Genomic DNA, 17,076 nt, shown 5'->3' on the forward strand with positions numbered 1-17,076 from the left:
GAAATTGTCCTTGTCACCGGCAAATGACCTGCTCGGGAGAAAAAGAAATATTTAAATAATACATCAGAAGGCCTAACAGAGTGGAAAAAAAATACCTCCTCAAAATGTCTGTGGAGATTCTCAGTCATCCAGGTCATAGTTGTCTCAAATGTGCTTTGTCAAAAAAGCAATTGGACTTTATTTTCCTTGATGAAGAAGAAGAAAATGTTTCTCTTCTCATCCGAGAAGCTTCATCAGTTCTGATGATGGGATCCATCCCCCACCTTCACAACCGAGGAAGCTTCTTGGGTGAAAAGCGATATGTTTGAGGCCTTGCTCAAAAGTGAAATGTGAGGAGCCATCTACCTTGTCTCATTCATTGTAATCCTTGGCAGTCTAATTTTCCCTCCCTTTCATAAGTCTGCCCTTGGTGATATCTAAAAATAGCTAACTTTGTTTTTGATTATGCTGTGATGATACTAGATAGAATGAAAGAACTATTTTTCAAAGCCTCAAACAATTTGGTTAAAAATAGGCAGTAAAATTAAAAGTAGGCAGGTAACAGTGTCTCTTTGACTATAGATTTTTTATATAATTCTTTAAAAACAATAGTCTTGATATATCAATCACTTAGAAGGTTCTTTTTGCCAGATATCAAAGGCTAGACAAATAATATTTAGGCTAGTCAAATCATGTTTAGAATCAGGCACCTGGAGGATAAAAGAAAGATATATTTTCTGAGCACTTTTATGTAGTACTTCAAAATACTTCAAAAGATAGAGATTCTCACCTAGGAAATAGAGTGTAAATATAATCATGAAGGAGAGATAATTCATTTTACAAGAATTAGAAGGAACAAAATTAACCTTGGAACCATTTGGAAACCAAGTTTTAGAGAACGTAACTTATACACTGCAGGCCTGATTAATAAAGGAAAAAAAAACAATGTTTATATGAAAGAGCAATTTTAGTGTTTCAGACTATTACAGGTAGTTCTTGCATGCGAGTGCCTTGTTCAAAATTACAATTATGTTGAAAAAGTAACTTTATAACTAATGCTTGCATTCAAGACTTTTGCAATTTGTAGTCATTGCAGTCATGCAATGTTCTCTCCTGACAGGTGGTTTATCTCTGCAACTTTGCAGAGCAGAAGATTGGAAAGGAAGGTATTACAAGAGAGTAGTAGGCACATAATGGAGGATGCATATCAAAAGAAATGTGCTAATGTGCTACAAAAACAGCCAGTATATTCCTCAATGTACACCTGCTTACTCTCTCCTAATTCCTTCCTTTGTAGTCTCCACAGCACAAGGAAGGAGGAGAAATAAATAGGTCAGGCAGAAGAGAGATTGGCTACAAAAATTGCTTGTCTTTCCCCCCCCCCCTTCCTCACAGAGTGGAGAGATTACTGTCATGTAAACCCTTCCTACCCAATGAATGAATTACTTTAGTTTACTTTATTGTCATTGCACACGGTGCAACAAAATTAAATGCCGTCTTCAGTGTACATTATAACTATAAAAATGAAAACACAAACATAAATCCTTTACATTCTATATAATTGAAGTTGAAAACCCGATATTACACTATACCATAGAATTCAATATGGTTATTGCCCTGGGATAGAAGCTGTTTTTCAGCCTATTTTTCCATTTTTTTATTATCCTGTACCGTCTGCCGATGTTAATAGTTCCCAAAAAAGGATGCCCAGGATGAGATGAATCTTTAAGAATGTTTTGAATTTAAAGATTAACAATGAGGGAATATAATTCTCATTGTTAATTATCCCAGCACCCAATTTTGTCAGTTTTAAACTAGAATACATATTCCAGCTCACTGTCTGTAGAGATTATCAGTCATCCAGGTCATAGTTGTCCCAAGGGTGCTTTTTTTAGGAGGCAACTGGACTTTCTTGTTTTTTCTTTTGAAGATGTTTTGCTTCTCATCCAAAAAGCTTCTTCAGCTCCGACAGGACAGTGAGGAATGGAAGGATTTATATTCCTTGCAGACAGCAGGTAATCTGCATCCTTTTAGAGGTCGTTGAAGCACTTGAAGGTTTATCTGTGTCTTCAGGGTCATCTGAGTAGTGCTCTTAGTTCAGGTAAACCCTGAAGACACAGATAAACCTCCAAGTACTTCAACGACCCTCTAAAAGGATGCAGATTACCTGCTGTTTGCAAGGAATATAAATCCTTCCTGTCCTGTCAGAGCTGAAGAAGCTTCTTGGATGAGAAGTGAAAGGTCTTCAAAAGAAAAAAAAACAAGAAAGTCCAGTTGCTTTCTGAAAAAAGGCACCTTTGGGACATTCCAGCACACTGTTTTCCCACTTAGCAACTACTTCATTTAGCAACAAAGTTTCTGGCTCCAGTTATAGTCATTAAATGAGGATTATCTGCATTGTTCTGGATTGGGTAAATAATAAAAGCAATAGCCATTTCTTGAGAATGGTATGAAGAATAACAGAGTTGGAAGGGAGTTTGGAGATCTTCTAGTCTAGGGGTGTCAAACTAGATTTCATTGAGGGCTGCATCAGGGTTGTGTTTGACTTCGGAGGGTGGTACCAGGGTGAGTGTGGCCAGAATGACATCACTCATGCTGGGGGGGATGCCTGTGGTTGCCCGAGCACTCTGCCAGCAAAAATGAGCTCCCGAGCTCCATTTTTGGCTCGGGCAGCCTCCTGCGACCCTCTGCCAGTGAAATGGAGACCAGGAGGGCTGTACGCAGCCCTTGCGAGCTCCATTTTCACCAGCAGAGACACCATGGGCCAGTCCTTCACTGTTTCCAGGACAGCCCTGCAGTCCAGATCTAAGCACCCCACGGGTCAGATCTGGCCCCTGGGCCTTGAGTTTGACACCCCTGTTCTACTCCAACCCCCTGATTAAGCAGGAGACCCTACACCATTCCAGATAAATGGCTGTCCAGTCCTTTCTTAAAAGCCTCCGTTGATGGAGCACCTACAGCTTCTCATGGCCATTGATTGATTTAATTCTGGGACTGCAAGTCTTTTTAACAAAAGAGAAGAGCTAGAAACAAAGGAGAATAATTGAGGACACCCCAGCATTTGGGTCTAACTGAATGTTTGATTTTCATGTTATATTTTAGATCGTGGTGTATTTTTTAAAAAAACTACGTACTTGTTTTTGTTTGTAGTTATTTATTTTGTTACATGCCACACTGTTTAAATCCTATAAATCTAATAAATCTAATAAACAAATAAAAAAGAAAGAAAGAAAGAAAGAAAGAAAGGTGTTTCTTTTATGCTATAATGATCTTCTATGTATTCAGTAGTAGTAAAATATTTTAGATTTCAGCATGAATGTCCTATTTTGCTACCTCTGTAGAAATAGAGGGGTTATTCTACTGCAGTTGCCTTCCTCTGAAGAAACTGAAAACCGAACAGAATTCTTAAACCAAAGTAATAAATAAATAAATCACAATCTGAATGAAACAAACAAACAGATGATTTTTTCTCTCTCTCCACTTTTCAGTATGGGATGTTGCTATACCAAAACTACAGAATTCCACAACAGAGGAACAATCTGCTTCCTCACTTTGCCACTCCTGCGGTAAGTTAATTTAAGTACAGAGATTGTTTGTCTAATATACAACCAGGAGTTCAAGTGGCTTTTTCTCATTGAATGATAGAAACTAGCTTTTAAATACCCGGTCCTGACATTCCCTACACCATTTTTTTCTGAACGTTCGGAATCTCTGGATTTTAATTCCCAGTTTTCCCTAGCCAGCATGAAATTGAAGTTCACTCATGACATGCTGTTGGGGCCATTGGGAACCATAGTTTCCATACCATGGTTTAATGTCTGATTGATTTATTTCATCAAGTTTTCCTTTGAATGAGTGATTGCAGTCATATTAGCAGTTATTTTATATATTCTTCCCAGGTATTATTTTTCTAGGATTTCAGTTTTTATTTTATTTTAATTTTAATGATCTTTTAAAAAATCTTTCAGAGAAGTGTTTCTGAAAATTCATTAGTAGCAATGGATTTTTCTGGACAAATAGGAAGAGTGATTGAAAATCCAGAAGAAGCACAGTGTGCAGCTTTGGAAGAAGGCCATGCATGGAGGGTAAGAGATTGCAGTCTGCTTTGCCAATTAGCAAACCTTTCTCTGTAAACATATATGTGAAACAATCACAAGTTAGAAGAGCATTTGATTACTGTTGTAATCTCTTGTATCTTGGATTGTAAACAGTCCCAAGTCATGGGACTGCAAAATAGGTGGTTATCAGCTATGGGACAGGTTTTGTGGTTGTCATGTTTTTAAAGGAATTTGAAATTTGATTGAAGACATTATTTACTGCATCACTGTTAATGGTTCTTCAAATGTCCATTAGTAATGAGATGGTAATGACATTTCAGGGTGTGATTCCTCTGATGTGGGATTGTTTATTAGGAAAATCATTACAGTCCTTTGGGTGGCATTTTACACATGTTAAGAAGATGTTTCATGTTAAGAAGATGTACATGGTAAAATCTACTATCTAAGGAAGAGATGTCAGGCTATGCCTTCTTCATGCATTAATTGAATGAAGGGGCAATGAATAGAGATAGGTACAGATATTTTTATCTTGTTCTTTGTTCATTGATCATATTATACAGACGCTTTTCTCTTCAATCTACTTACCACATCTCCATTCTTAGATAGCGAATGTCTAATGTTCTGCTTCTTGGTTTCTCAGTGAAACAATAGGCCAGGGGTATCAAACTCGCAGCTCGTGGGTCAGATGCATCATGCGTTTAGCGAAGGGGAAAAAAGTTGCGATATATCACATGATGACAATGTGACGGCACAAGTTTGACACCCCTGCAATAGGTAGTTCTTGGGTATGGAATAAAATATTGTTATTGTCCTGACTTTTTATGTACTTATTTTTGATCAGCTCAACACAGAATTATACCTTAACTCCTTTTTCCTATTTTCCCTATAACAGAACTCTCATGAGGTGGGTTGTGTTGAGAGAGAATGATTGGCCCAGGCAGACCTAGAACTTTTTTCTGGGCCAGCATTTTATCATTAAACCAAACTGATGCTTGCTTGCTTGATTAATTGATTGATTGATTGATTAATTAATTAATATATAATGTAATCTTATATATCAACAAAATTATGTTATATATAAAATATAAACATACCGTATTTTTCAGACTATAAGTCGCTCTGGACTATAAGATGCAGCTAGCTCTTGGGGAGGAAAACAAGAAAAAAAAATCTGCCTCTGTGCAATTTGCCTCCTTGCAGCAAACACCTTGGTCAGCTCCAGCACACCCTGATTTAGCACGAGCAGCTGATTGGTGGTTGGATCTGCCTCCCGGAATACAGGCTATCAGCTGTTCCAGGCTGCGGGGATCACCACTCCCACCACCTGGAACTGGCCGAAAATGGGGGACCCAAAGGCCAAAAATGGGACACCCGGAGGCCGAAAATGGGATGTGTGTAGGCCGAAAATGGGGGAGGTGGCAGCAGTGGTGGCAGTGACAATCCCTGCAGCCTGTAACAGTATTCCAGGAGGCAGATGCAATCGCCAGTCAGTTGCTTATGCTAAATCAGGCTGTGCTGAAGCTGACCAGGCTGTTTGCTGCAAGGAGGCAAATTGCGCAGAGGTAGAGGCCAAAGGGTGGGGCTGGTGGGTGGCCGGGGCTTCAGCAACATTTGCTGTATAAGACACACAAACATTTCCACCAACTTTAGTGGTGGGGGGAGTGCGTCTTATACACTGAAAAATATATCAGATTGCCTCTTATACACTATTTTTCCTATAAATAATTGTAGAATCACCATTTTCACTATTCATATCAATGGATATGAATGGATATCAGTGGATATTCAAAATAATATTATTTGCTTTCCACGAATTGGTTTTATCCTGCCTTTCTAACAGAGAGCTCAGGATGTTGTTCGTGGTCCACATCCCATTCCAGTGAGCTTCATAGGTTTGCATCTGGCTTTCTTTTTCCTCTCAAGGGAACCAGGTCAGACTTTGTGCTTTTTGATCCATACAGCTACTAATGTTTAATAATTCTATGCTTTGTTCTGCAGAAACGTAGCACAAGAATTTTGGGGAATCAAAGCCCACTTCATCCTTCCTTGCTAAGCACAAGTAAGAAGAATGGCAACTGCTAAGTTTAGTCTTTTTCTTTCGATGTGAAAGTTGAGTCACTGTATTTTGATTTCACATTTAACTTGACTCAAACCAGTAATTGTTCTATTTAAGTCAGATCATCTTTCTTATTTGCCTCTCCCTCCCTCTCAAAAAGAGGTAATTTACAGCAGGCAATGCTTGACTTTATATTGTAGACCTAAGAATCACTTTTTAAACATAGGGAACACAGACCCACCAAAATCAACTGACTTTTAAGTAATTTAATGCAAATTACACTGCGTGTACAATTATTAGGCAAGTTGTATTTTGAAGAATTAATTTTATTATTGAACAACTACAGTGCTCTCGGTCAATCCAAAATATTAATAAACCTCAAACCTGAATATTTAAGAAAGTAAAAGTAAGGTTTTGGCTTTCTTAGGAGAATATCTATGTGTGCACAATTATTGGGCAAATATTATGTGCAGAATTATTATGCAACTAAATGAAAATTTGCCCATCACACTTGTTTATTTGTATCTATTAAAGTGAGAATAATGAACAAACAAATCAAAATTTACAAATAAACATTTCTAACATTCCCCCCCCCCCCAAAAAAAAAATCAATGGCCAATGTAGCCGTCCTTCTTTTCCATAACAATCATAAGCCTTCCATTCATGGAGTTTGTCAATTTCTTGATCTGTTGATATCAACCTTTTGTGCAGCAGCAACCACAGCCTCCCAGACACTGTTCAGAGAGATGTACTGTTTTCTTTCATCAAAAATCTCCTATTTAAGAAGGGCCCACAAGTTCTCAATAGGGTGTAGGTCAGGTGAAGAAGGAGGCTGTATCATTATTCTTTCATCTTTAAGGTCTTTACTGGCTAGTCACACAATAGAGTATTTCAATGCATATGATGGAGCATTGTCCTGCATAAAAATCACATCTTCTTGAAAGATGCAGACTTTTTCCTGTATCACTGCTTGAAGAAAGTATCTTCTAAAAACTGGCAGTAGGTTTGAGATTTGATTTTGAATCCATCTTCAACCCAAAAAGGTCCAACTAGCTATCCTTTAATATACCAGCCCATACCAGTACTTCCAACTTGCTGGCATCTGAGTCAAAGTGAGTAAGTTGACTTTGTAAATATACAAATAGAATGAGACTATTGCCTTACACACTGTAAGCCGCCCTGAGTCTTCGGAGAAGGGCGGGATATAAATGTAAAAAAAAAAAAAAAAAAAAAAGTGGAGCTCTGAGCCTTACTGATCCAGCCATGGGCCCATCCATCTGGTCCATCATCAGTCTATAACTCCCTTGAAAAATTTATCTTCAGATATTTCTTGGCCCAGTCTTGCCATTTCAACTTATATGTCTTGGTCAGTGGTGGTCAGGTTTCAGCCTTCCTCACCTTGACCATATCTCTGAGCACTGAACACCTTGTTCTTCTGGGCACTCCAGGTAGGTTGCAGTTCTGGAATATGACAGCACTGGAGATAATGGGTTCCTGGTAGCTTCATGTTTCATTCTTCTCAAATCTTTGGCAGTTAAGGTGCGTCTTTTTTTCTCAACACATTTCTTGCGACCCTTTTGAATACTTGCAACAAAACATTTGATGTTTCTATGATCACACCCCAATATCTAAGCAATTTCAAGAGTGCTGCATCCTTCTGAAAGACTTTACAATTTTTGACTTTTCAGAGTCAGTTAAATCTCTTTTTTGGCCCATTTTGCCTGAGAAAAAGAAGCTGCCTATGTTGATCTTCTTAGGCCCACCCTCCCTCCTTCACATCACTGATATGCTTATATCCACTAAGCATTCAAGTTTATACATCTTGAAGGTGGAAGGTGGAAAATGTGCATTAAAATGATGATATGATCAAAATACTCACTTGCCTAATAATTGTGCATACAGTGTACTTAATTTTCAATGTGTGTGGCAAATTCTAGACAGTCTTCACTAACCTTAAAAAAGCTAAGCAGGAGTTTGGATAATAGACACCACAAAATCTAAGAATAACAAGCTAAGCTAAGAAGTTGAAACATCTGAAAAAATGTAGTGACCAACTATTTCAACATTATTGTCAAGACTACATAGATAGGGTAAGGAAGTCTCCAGGAGTTGAAGAAGTCTTTGTATTTTAACTTGGCTGGCAGTAAGTTTACTTTACATCTAACCAATGCTGAATTTAGCCCATGAATCAGTAGCAAATATGGTAGTATGGTAAATCCCTGAGTTAAGAATACCCCAGTGTAAGTTCGACCCATAATTAAGAATATCTATTGTAGCAAAATTTGTGTTAAATACACAATTTACTTATTTATTTATTTATATATATATATATTATATTATATATGTATAATGTTAAGGTCATGGACATAAAAAAATGAAGTAATTCATCATGTTGGCTTATGGTTATGTACTAAGAAAAAATGTTACTTCATTAAAAAAACTTTTATATAGAGACATTTATAAGAACCTGTTGTATCTAATATCCATAACTTACATAATTATTTGTTCTTCTGAAACTTATACTTTCTGGCTTATGATTTTTAGCTTGATTAGATTCAACAGATCCAGATGCAGAAACCTTCCTTACATGGAAGTATTTCTGAATTTATTTCACATTATTTTAGAGACGCTTGTATTATATCCCATCTTTATTACAGTGGTGAGACAAGCAGATTGATCAGATAAATAAATAAAACAAATCAATGGAGATGTGCAAGACTCCATTTATATTAAAAAAATTAATATAAATAAATACAAAAATCAATTAAACCTGTTTTGTTTTTAGTCTGTGGCATATCATCTGTATTTGTGAAGTTTGAGTTGGTCAGCCATATAAATTCCTTAAATACATACATTTTTGATACTTTAAAAAAGATGTATAGTACTTCTAAAAGTATAAAACAGAGCAGGCCAGAAGGGTATAACAAGAACAATGATTAGGTAGGCGATGGAGTTAAAAATGTTATGTGATTGTCATATCTGTTCTATCTGTGTATCTGTCAATCAAATTTATATAATTTCCATCTCCCTGAAAGCAACTCTAGGGAGCTCATAACAGCTAAAAAATTATGTAGTAAAAAAATCTAATCATTGTAATTGGGCCAAAAAAAGAAGACAATGTATGAGTACATTTGATATAAAGAAGAATAGTGTGTGTGTGTGTGTGTGTAGGTCTTGGCGTATTCGGGTCTTTTCCCGTGTAAGGTTGAGAGTATTTTGGCGACATTTCAACAAGGTCTCACTCATTATTTTCAGGCTGGTGCTATATGCTAAACATATATATACGTTTTCTGAGGTTTTCGCGGGTGTTTGTATGTAGGTCTTTGGTTATTCGGGTTTTCTCCCGCGTAAAATTGGAAGTGTCTTGGCGACGTTTCGACGAAATCCATTCGTCATCATCAGGCTAGGTGCTTACAGCTTCCTATTTGTAGGAGAAATGTATGATCGCTGCTGTTTCTTCCTTTTAACTGCTAGTGGGGGTTTGAACTGATTGAACACACAGCATGTCACCACCACACATCCATACAGAAAGCAAACTCAAACCCACACCGATAATGAAGCACGACTACGGACCAGAAGCCAGACCGCAGCTGCATCATTAGCCATTTCAAACCCCTCCAATCCATACATGCAGCAGACTGACACCCACCATGAAGATGAAGCACGACGACAAATGCGAAGCCAAACAACAGCAATGCAACTCACCAATTCAAATCCCCCTGCATCTCAAACCAACCTAGCACAACTAAGCCCCCCCCCCAACAGAACACACCCACAGCCAATCAGAGCACAGACAACCCCACCATCCAATTAGAGCACAGCCAAACTCCCAACCAATCAGAACACATCTCCACCCTATCAGAACACAGCCAAGCTCCCAACCAATCAGTTCAAACCCCCACTAGCAGTTAAAAGGAAGAAACAGCAGCAATCATACATTTCTCCTACAAATAGGAAGCTGTAAGCACCTAGCCTGATGATGACGAATGGGATTTCGTCGAAACGTCGCCAAGACACTTCAAATTTTACGCGGGAGAAAACCCGAACAACCAAAGACCTACATACAAACACCGAAAACCTCAGAAAAATATATATATATATATATATATATATATATATATATATATATATATATATATATATATATATATATGTTTTCTGAGGTTTTCACGGTGTTTTATATAGGTCTTTGGTTGTTCGGATTTTCTCCCGCGTAAGATTGGAAGTGTCTTGGCGATGTTTCGACGAAGTCTCATTCGTCATCTTCAGGCTTCAGCTTCGTGCTTCTGGGAGCAATGTGTGATTGCAGCTGTTTCTCCCTTTTAACTGCTAGTGGGGGTTTGAACTGATTGGGTGGGAGCTTGGCTGTGCTCTGATTGGATGGGGGTTTTTCTGTGCTCTGATTGGCTGGGGGTGTGTCCTGTGTTGGTGGGGGCTTGGTTGTGCTCAGTCTAGTCTGTGCTGCAGGGGGATTTATAGGTATTTATATATATATAATATATATTATATATTTATATATATAGAGGTATATATATATATATATATATATTAGGTGTTGTTCATCAGCTAAGCATTTTGTTCTGGAGATGAGTGTCTTGGCTACGGAGTTGATCTGTGCTGGGTGGTGGTGTGAGAGTGCGTGCAGATAGCGGTTAGTGTGTGTTTTCTTCTGGTGGATGGTGTGTCCTAGGGAGCCATTGGGTTTTCTGTAGACTAAGACATCCAGGAAGGGAAGTTGGTTATTAACTTCTGTTTCCATGGTGAACTGTATTTTGGGGTGTAGGCTATTGAGGTGTGTGAGGAAGTTGTCAAGTTTTTCTTTCCCGTGTGGCCAGATTATGAAGGTGTCGTCTACATATCTGAGCCAGAGTTTGGGTTTGTGATCAGATTTTTCTAGAGCTTGGGTTTCAAAGTGTTCCATGTAGAGATTGGCAATGACAGGTGAGAGGGGTGATCCCATGGGTGCTCCTTCTACTTGTTTGTATTTTTGTCCATTATAGATGAAGTATGTGTTGGATAGGCAGTGGTTGGTCAGATCTAGGATGTGCTTGGGGGGGTTATATTTGTTTTGATCAACTCCGTAGCCAAGACACTCATCTCCAGAACAAAATGATAAGCTGATGAACAACACCTAAAACCCGAACTAGACACTCTCACTAACATACTAACATCCAATGGATTCCAAAGAAATAAGATTACCAAGCTAATCCAAAAAGAACCCCCCACTAAAATCCAAGACAGAGAACAAGAAAACGGCACAGCCCTCCTCCCATATATAAAAGGCACCACAGACAGAATCAGCAAGATCCTCCACAAACACAACATCAAGACAGCATTCTGCACAAACAGAAAAATATCCACCATCCTAAGAAACCCCAAAGACAAAATTGAGTTAGAAAATCAAGGAGTATATGAAATCCCATGCACCGCCTGCCCCACCACATACATTGGACAAACCAACAGAAGAATAAGTGCACGCATTGAAGAACACAAGAACTCATTCAAAAAAGAGGAACCAACTTCTTCCCTGGTCCAACACTTTAAAGTCACAGGACATGATATTGACTCTAAAAAGACCAGAACTATCACCAAAACTGAACACTTTAACAACAGAATAATCAGAGAAGCCATTGAGATAGAAAACGCCCACACAGCATGAACAAACGAGATGACACCTCCGCCTACCAGCCATTTGAAACCCGCCCTTATTGACAAACGAGTCCCTAACACGAGGAATGACACCAGACCCACACTCACAAGGTCCACACAGGATGTCACCACCGCACATCCACCCAGAAAGCAGACCCAAACCCACACTGATCATGAAGCACGACCAAGGACCAGAAGCCAGACCGCAGCTGCAACATTAGCCATTTCAAACCCCTCCAATCCATTCATGCAGCAGACTGACACCCACTATGAAGATGTAGCACAACCACAAAGCCAAACAACAGCTATGCAGCTCACCAGCTCAAATCCCCCTGCAGCACAGACTAGACTGAGCACAACCAAGCCCCCACCAACACAGGACACACCCCCAGCCAATCAGAGCACAGAAAACCCCATCCAATCAGAGCACAGCCAAGCTCCCACCCAATCAGTTCAAACCCCACTAGCAGTTAAAAGGAAGAAACAGCTGCGATCACACATTGCTCCCAGAAGCACGGTTGAAGCCTGAAGATGACGAATGAGACTTCGTCAAACGTCGCCAAGACACTTCCAATTTTACACGGGAGAAAACCCGAACAACCAAAGACCTATATACAAACACCCGTGAAAACCTCAGAAAACAAATATATATATATATATATATATATATATATTTATTTATTTATTTATTTATTTATTTATTTATTTATTTATTTATTTTCTGAGGTTTTCGCGGGTGTTTGTATGTAGATCTTTGGTTATTCGGGTTTTCTCCTGCGTAAAATTGGAAGTGTCGAAGCTGTAAACACCAGCCTGAAGATGACGAATGAGACTTCGTCAAAACATCGCCAAGACACTTCCAATTTTACATGGGAGAAAACCCGAATAACCAAAAAGATACACACACACACACACACGCACACACACCATGTTTCTCTGAAAATAAGACTCTGTCTTATATTTTTTTTTTGAACCCTGAAATAAGCGATTGGCCTTTTCGCCATGTGATCAAAAGCCCGATTGGGTTATTATCAGGGGATGTCTTATTTTGGGGGAGACGGTATATACACACATACACACACACGTGTGTGTGTGTGTGTGTGTGTGTGTGTGTGTATGCAAGTGTGTTAGAGATACATTTCAATGCAATTAGATGCAAATTACATTTTCACAAATCATTTGTGGCTTGGCAGCAAGGTAACTAAAGGACCTCTATTCTTGTAAAGAAAACTTCCAAGAACTTACTGTCCATCATCATCTGCTAATGGCATGTGAGCCCTTGATGCCAGAGGGTCTAGAGTTCAAAAGGTTTGTTTTTAAGTTACAGTGCCTCACAATAGATAATACTCTCCCTCTAAAGTTAAATGAACAGCTTCATTGTTTGGTACCATCTTTTGAGCCTTGTATTACTGTATCATGATATTATTTTTTATTTTATTTTATTAATACTATATTTTTGCTTTGTTCTGTTTTTATAGTATAAACCACCAGAAATCATAGTTTGAATTATTGCAGTTAGGAACATAATAAACAAAGATAAAACATATACTGCAATATACGCACATATTTTAATACATTAGCTGTAACCATTTTTTCATCAGTTATTCATAGGACACAACACTGGTTTCATGGCAGGATCTCAAGAGAAGAATCACACAGGATTATTAAACAACAGGGTCTTGTGGATGGGTATGTATTTTTTTAATTGTGTACTATTTATTCTATGGCTTATAAATCCTGGTAGAAGCCCTGAAATGAGTGTGGTAATAAATTTACATAATGCTCACCTTGAAATACCTATAAGATAAGTCCTTGAAAAAACAAATAGTAATAACAGTCCTTAGCTAATTCAAACCACAGCTTTCAAGACTGAAACTAGGCCCTTTGCATGAACCACGTGCTTGCTTATGGAGTTGGAATACTCCAGAATTGGCAGGCTTAAATCCAGGAAGGCCTCTCTGGCACTCACTCACAGACTCAACAGCTGTTTAACAACTTTGACATCAATACACAGTGGCAAGCCAAATGGGCTGCTGAATGCCCAGATATAGGCAGTTATGCAGATGATCCTACACAAAAGATGCCAGGTTTTGACCTTCCTCGCCAGCATTGGTCAACTGAACAGCATCCGTATCCAACATGGTGTCTGCCAGGCCTCATTGTTTAAGTGGAGTCTTGTCTGTACCCCTCAGTGTGACTATGGTGCTCCTCAACAAAATACCCACCACATTGTGTCTGATTGTCCATCGAGCTTACACCGGCTCAGTATCCAATTTTTTCAACATAAACCACCTCGTCCTTGAATGGCTGGGTGGCCTGGACATTAATGTTTGAACTACTATAAGTCCATATATTTGCCATACACTAAATAAAATAAATTTCAAAATCACTTTAATGCTCAGGTCGCAAGAAATCGAACAATTAATATTGTATCCCTGAACATAAATAGAGTATCAGCTTCTTATGTGTAGTTTTTCTTTATATTATTTTTATCAATGAAATATTAGATTATTTATGAATAGACATGGAATATGTTATGTACTGATGATATCATAAAGCAATGGAATTGTTTGTTTATAAGAGCTATATAGTCAATCTGGTAGTAACATACAATGTTATTTTGTAGATTATTTCTTCTTCGGGACAGCCAGAGTAATCCAAAGGCATTTGTACTTACATTGTGTCATCATCAAAAAATTAAACATTTTCAGATTTTACCGGTAAGTATAACGTTCCACCCAGGCAGTACTGGTGGTGATATCTTTCAGAATGTGCATTTATTTCTGTCCCTTTAATTTTTCTAAACTATTGACAATTACCTACTTAGGTGTAGGATTGTCAGTCTCAATCACAAATATATAGTAGTTATAAAATTTCTTATATCAGCATATACAATAGGATATTGAAAAGCAAAGTTGAAATGTTTAGTGAGGAATAAAAATAAAAAACTAGAATAATGCGGCTGCATAAGTGATCACACCCTTTTATAAATGGAGATGTGGTTGTGCTCAGAATTAATCAATCACATTCAAATGGATGGTAAATAGTAGTCTGTACATACGTGTCATTAATTAAAATGACTCTGATCAAGCCCAGAAAAAGTTCAGCTCTGCTGGTAGGATTTTTCTGGTTATTTACTCAGTTGCCTCTTACAACAACAGCAAGAGCTTTCAGAGCATCAAAGGGATCTCACTCTTGGAAAGTATCAGTCAGGAGAAGGTTACAGAGCAATTTCCAAACCATGGAACAAAATAAGAAAGCCATCAACGTGATAAAATATGGCAGATACAGGTTGTATACTATGTGTGACAATAGTCTCCTGTATTGATCGTATGTCTGGGCTGTGACCAACACACACACACACCCTAATTGAATACTGGTTAATACATTACTATGACATTAGTTCTCTAGCCCCCCTCCCATTTTTTAAAACTATAAATCTGTTTGTAAATTATTGACCTATCTTTAATAGATTATATCCAATCCTGGTTTCATTTTGCAAAAATGTACATCAGATCTGACAAATTGTGGGAAATTGTGGTCTGATGAGACTGACGTTGAACTTCTTCTTCATAATTCCCCCAAAGTATGTTTGGTGCAAAAACGATACTATGAACCCACCGTGAAGCATGTTATAGCTGCATTATTCTTTAGGGCCGCATTTCTTCAGCTGAAAATGGGCCTTTAATTAAGAATAGAGTAGAATAGAATAGAATAGAATAGAATAGAATAGAATAGAATAGAATAGAATAGAATTTTTTATTGGCCAAGTGTGATTGGACACACAAGGAATTTGTCTTGGTGCATATGCTCTCAGTGTACATAAAAGAAAAGATACCTTCATCAAGGTACAACATTTACAACACAAATGATGGTCAATATATCAATATAAATCATAAGGATTACCAGCAACAAAGTTACAGTCATACAGTCATAAGTGGAAAGAGATTGGTGATGGGAACGATGAGAAGATTAATAGTAGTGCAGATTTAGTAAATAGTTTGACAGTGTTGAGGGAATTATTTGTTTAGCAGAGTGATGGCCTTTGGGGAAAAACTGTTCTTGTGTCTAGTTGTTCTGGTGTGCAGTGCTCTATAGCGTCGTTTTGAGGGTAGGAGCAAATTTTAATTTTAATTTTAAACTGGATTTTAATTTTAATTTTAATTAAATTAAATTAAAATTTAAATTTAAAGCTGGAGCAAATTATGGTCATTTCCAAATATCAGTCAATCTTGGCACAAAACCTTCAAGCCTGATAAAATGAAGATGAAAAGGAATTTCAACACAACTTCACCAGAAGATCAAAGTTCCAGAGAAGCCCAGCAAGAGTCCAGACCTGAATCCAATTGAAAATCTGAGTACAGAAGGTGCCTTTGCAATCTGAAGTGCTTTTGCAAGGAAGCATGGGCAAAGATTCCCAGAGCAAGAGGTGCCATGTTATGATAGGCTCCTTCCACAAAAGGCAGAATGTGTCATAAAATGAAAAGATGCTTCAGCAAAGTATTAGTTGAAGGGTATACATACTTATGCAATCTCATTATTGTAAGTTTTTTATTGTTAATTTTTCCTCTCAGATTGTTTCAGTTTGTTTTTCAATTGAATTGCATAGTTTATATGGTATATTAAAGGTGGAAAGAATTCTAAAATGATTTACCTTGGTTTGATCTTTTTTATAGGTCAGAAACCTGGGATTTTATCAGGGAAAGTAGACTTTCTACATTCTCTGTACTTTCTTTTATTTCTTAACTTTAAATGCTGCATTGATGGCCCTTTACTGGAGCTAATTGATCTTAAGTTGCTTTAACTGTTAATACTTTGGAAAGAGATCACTTTAATTGATTTTGTACAATCAACTTACTGTCAACTCTCAGTATCCACACAGATGGATTTTCTCCATGATGATCTATTCGTAATGTGGTTTCTTCAGATATTCCAAGAGGGCACCCACTGTTGCTGTAACTGAGTCCATGTACCTGGCTGCTGTTCACCCTCTACTTACCTTTCCTTCCACCTTTCCCAGTATAGGAGTCCTCTCTAGACATTTGTGTCTAGACAATTGTGCTGTGGGCTGAGGAGATTGAGGTTGAACTTTATCATCATAATTCAAAAAAAGTATTTGGAATTTGCATAACATGTTCTTTGTACATGTTCTTTGTATAACATGTTCAAAGTAGAGCAGTTAGAGTCTGGTCCTGTGTGCCTTGATTGAGAACTCTGATTTATTTGACTTAACTGTAATTCCACAGAAAACTGAGAATTGTGGAATTCATGTAGCTTCAGGGCCTGCACTATGCAGGAAAGAAAAAAAGCTAGGAGGTAAAGGTAATGAAATGA

The 17,076-nt window shown here is 37.8% G+C and overlaps 1 protein-coding gene across 7 annotated transcripts in view; it reads left to right on the forward strand.

The window, feature by feature from the left end:
• GRB10 (growth factor receptor bound protein 10) overlaps nt 1-17,076 on the forward strand; it is a 127,395-nt gene that overhangs the window by 103,778 nt on the left and 6,541 nt on the right. For all 7 annotated transcript variants that reach the window (XM_058180076.1, XM_058180072.1, XM_058180074.1 and 4 more), the window contains 5 exons: nt 3,468-3,545; nt 3,948-4,064; nt 6,036-6,096; nt 13,344-13,431; nt 14,369-14,462. In XM_058180076.1, the coding sequence (XP_058036059.1) occupies nt 3,468-3,545; nt 3,948-4,064; nt 6,036-6,096; nt 13,344-13,431; nt 14,369-14,462 (438 nt within the window). The remainder of the gene's footprint in view (nt 1-3,467; nt 3,546-3,947; nt 4,065-6,035; nt 6,097-13,343; nt 13,432-14,368; nt 14,463-17,076) is intronic.

Source organism: Ahaetulla prasina, chromosome 4 (genome assembly GCF_028640845.1).
Source record: "Ahaetulla prasina isolate Xishuangbanna chromosome 4, ASM2864084v1, whole genome shotgun sequence".
NCBI classification, from domain to species: domain Eukaryota; kingdom Metazoa; phylum Chordata; class Lepidosauria; order Squamata; family Colubridae; genus Ahaetulla; species Ahaetulla prasina.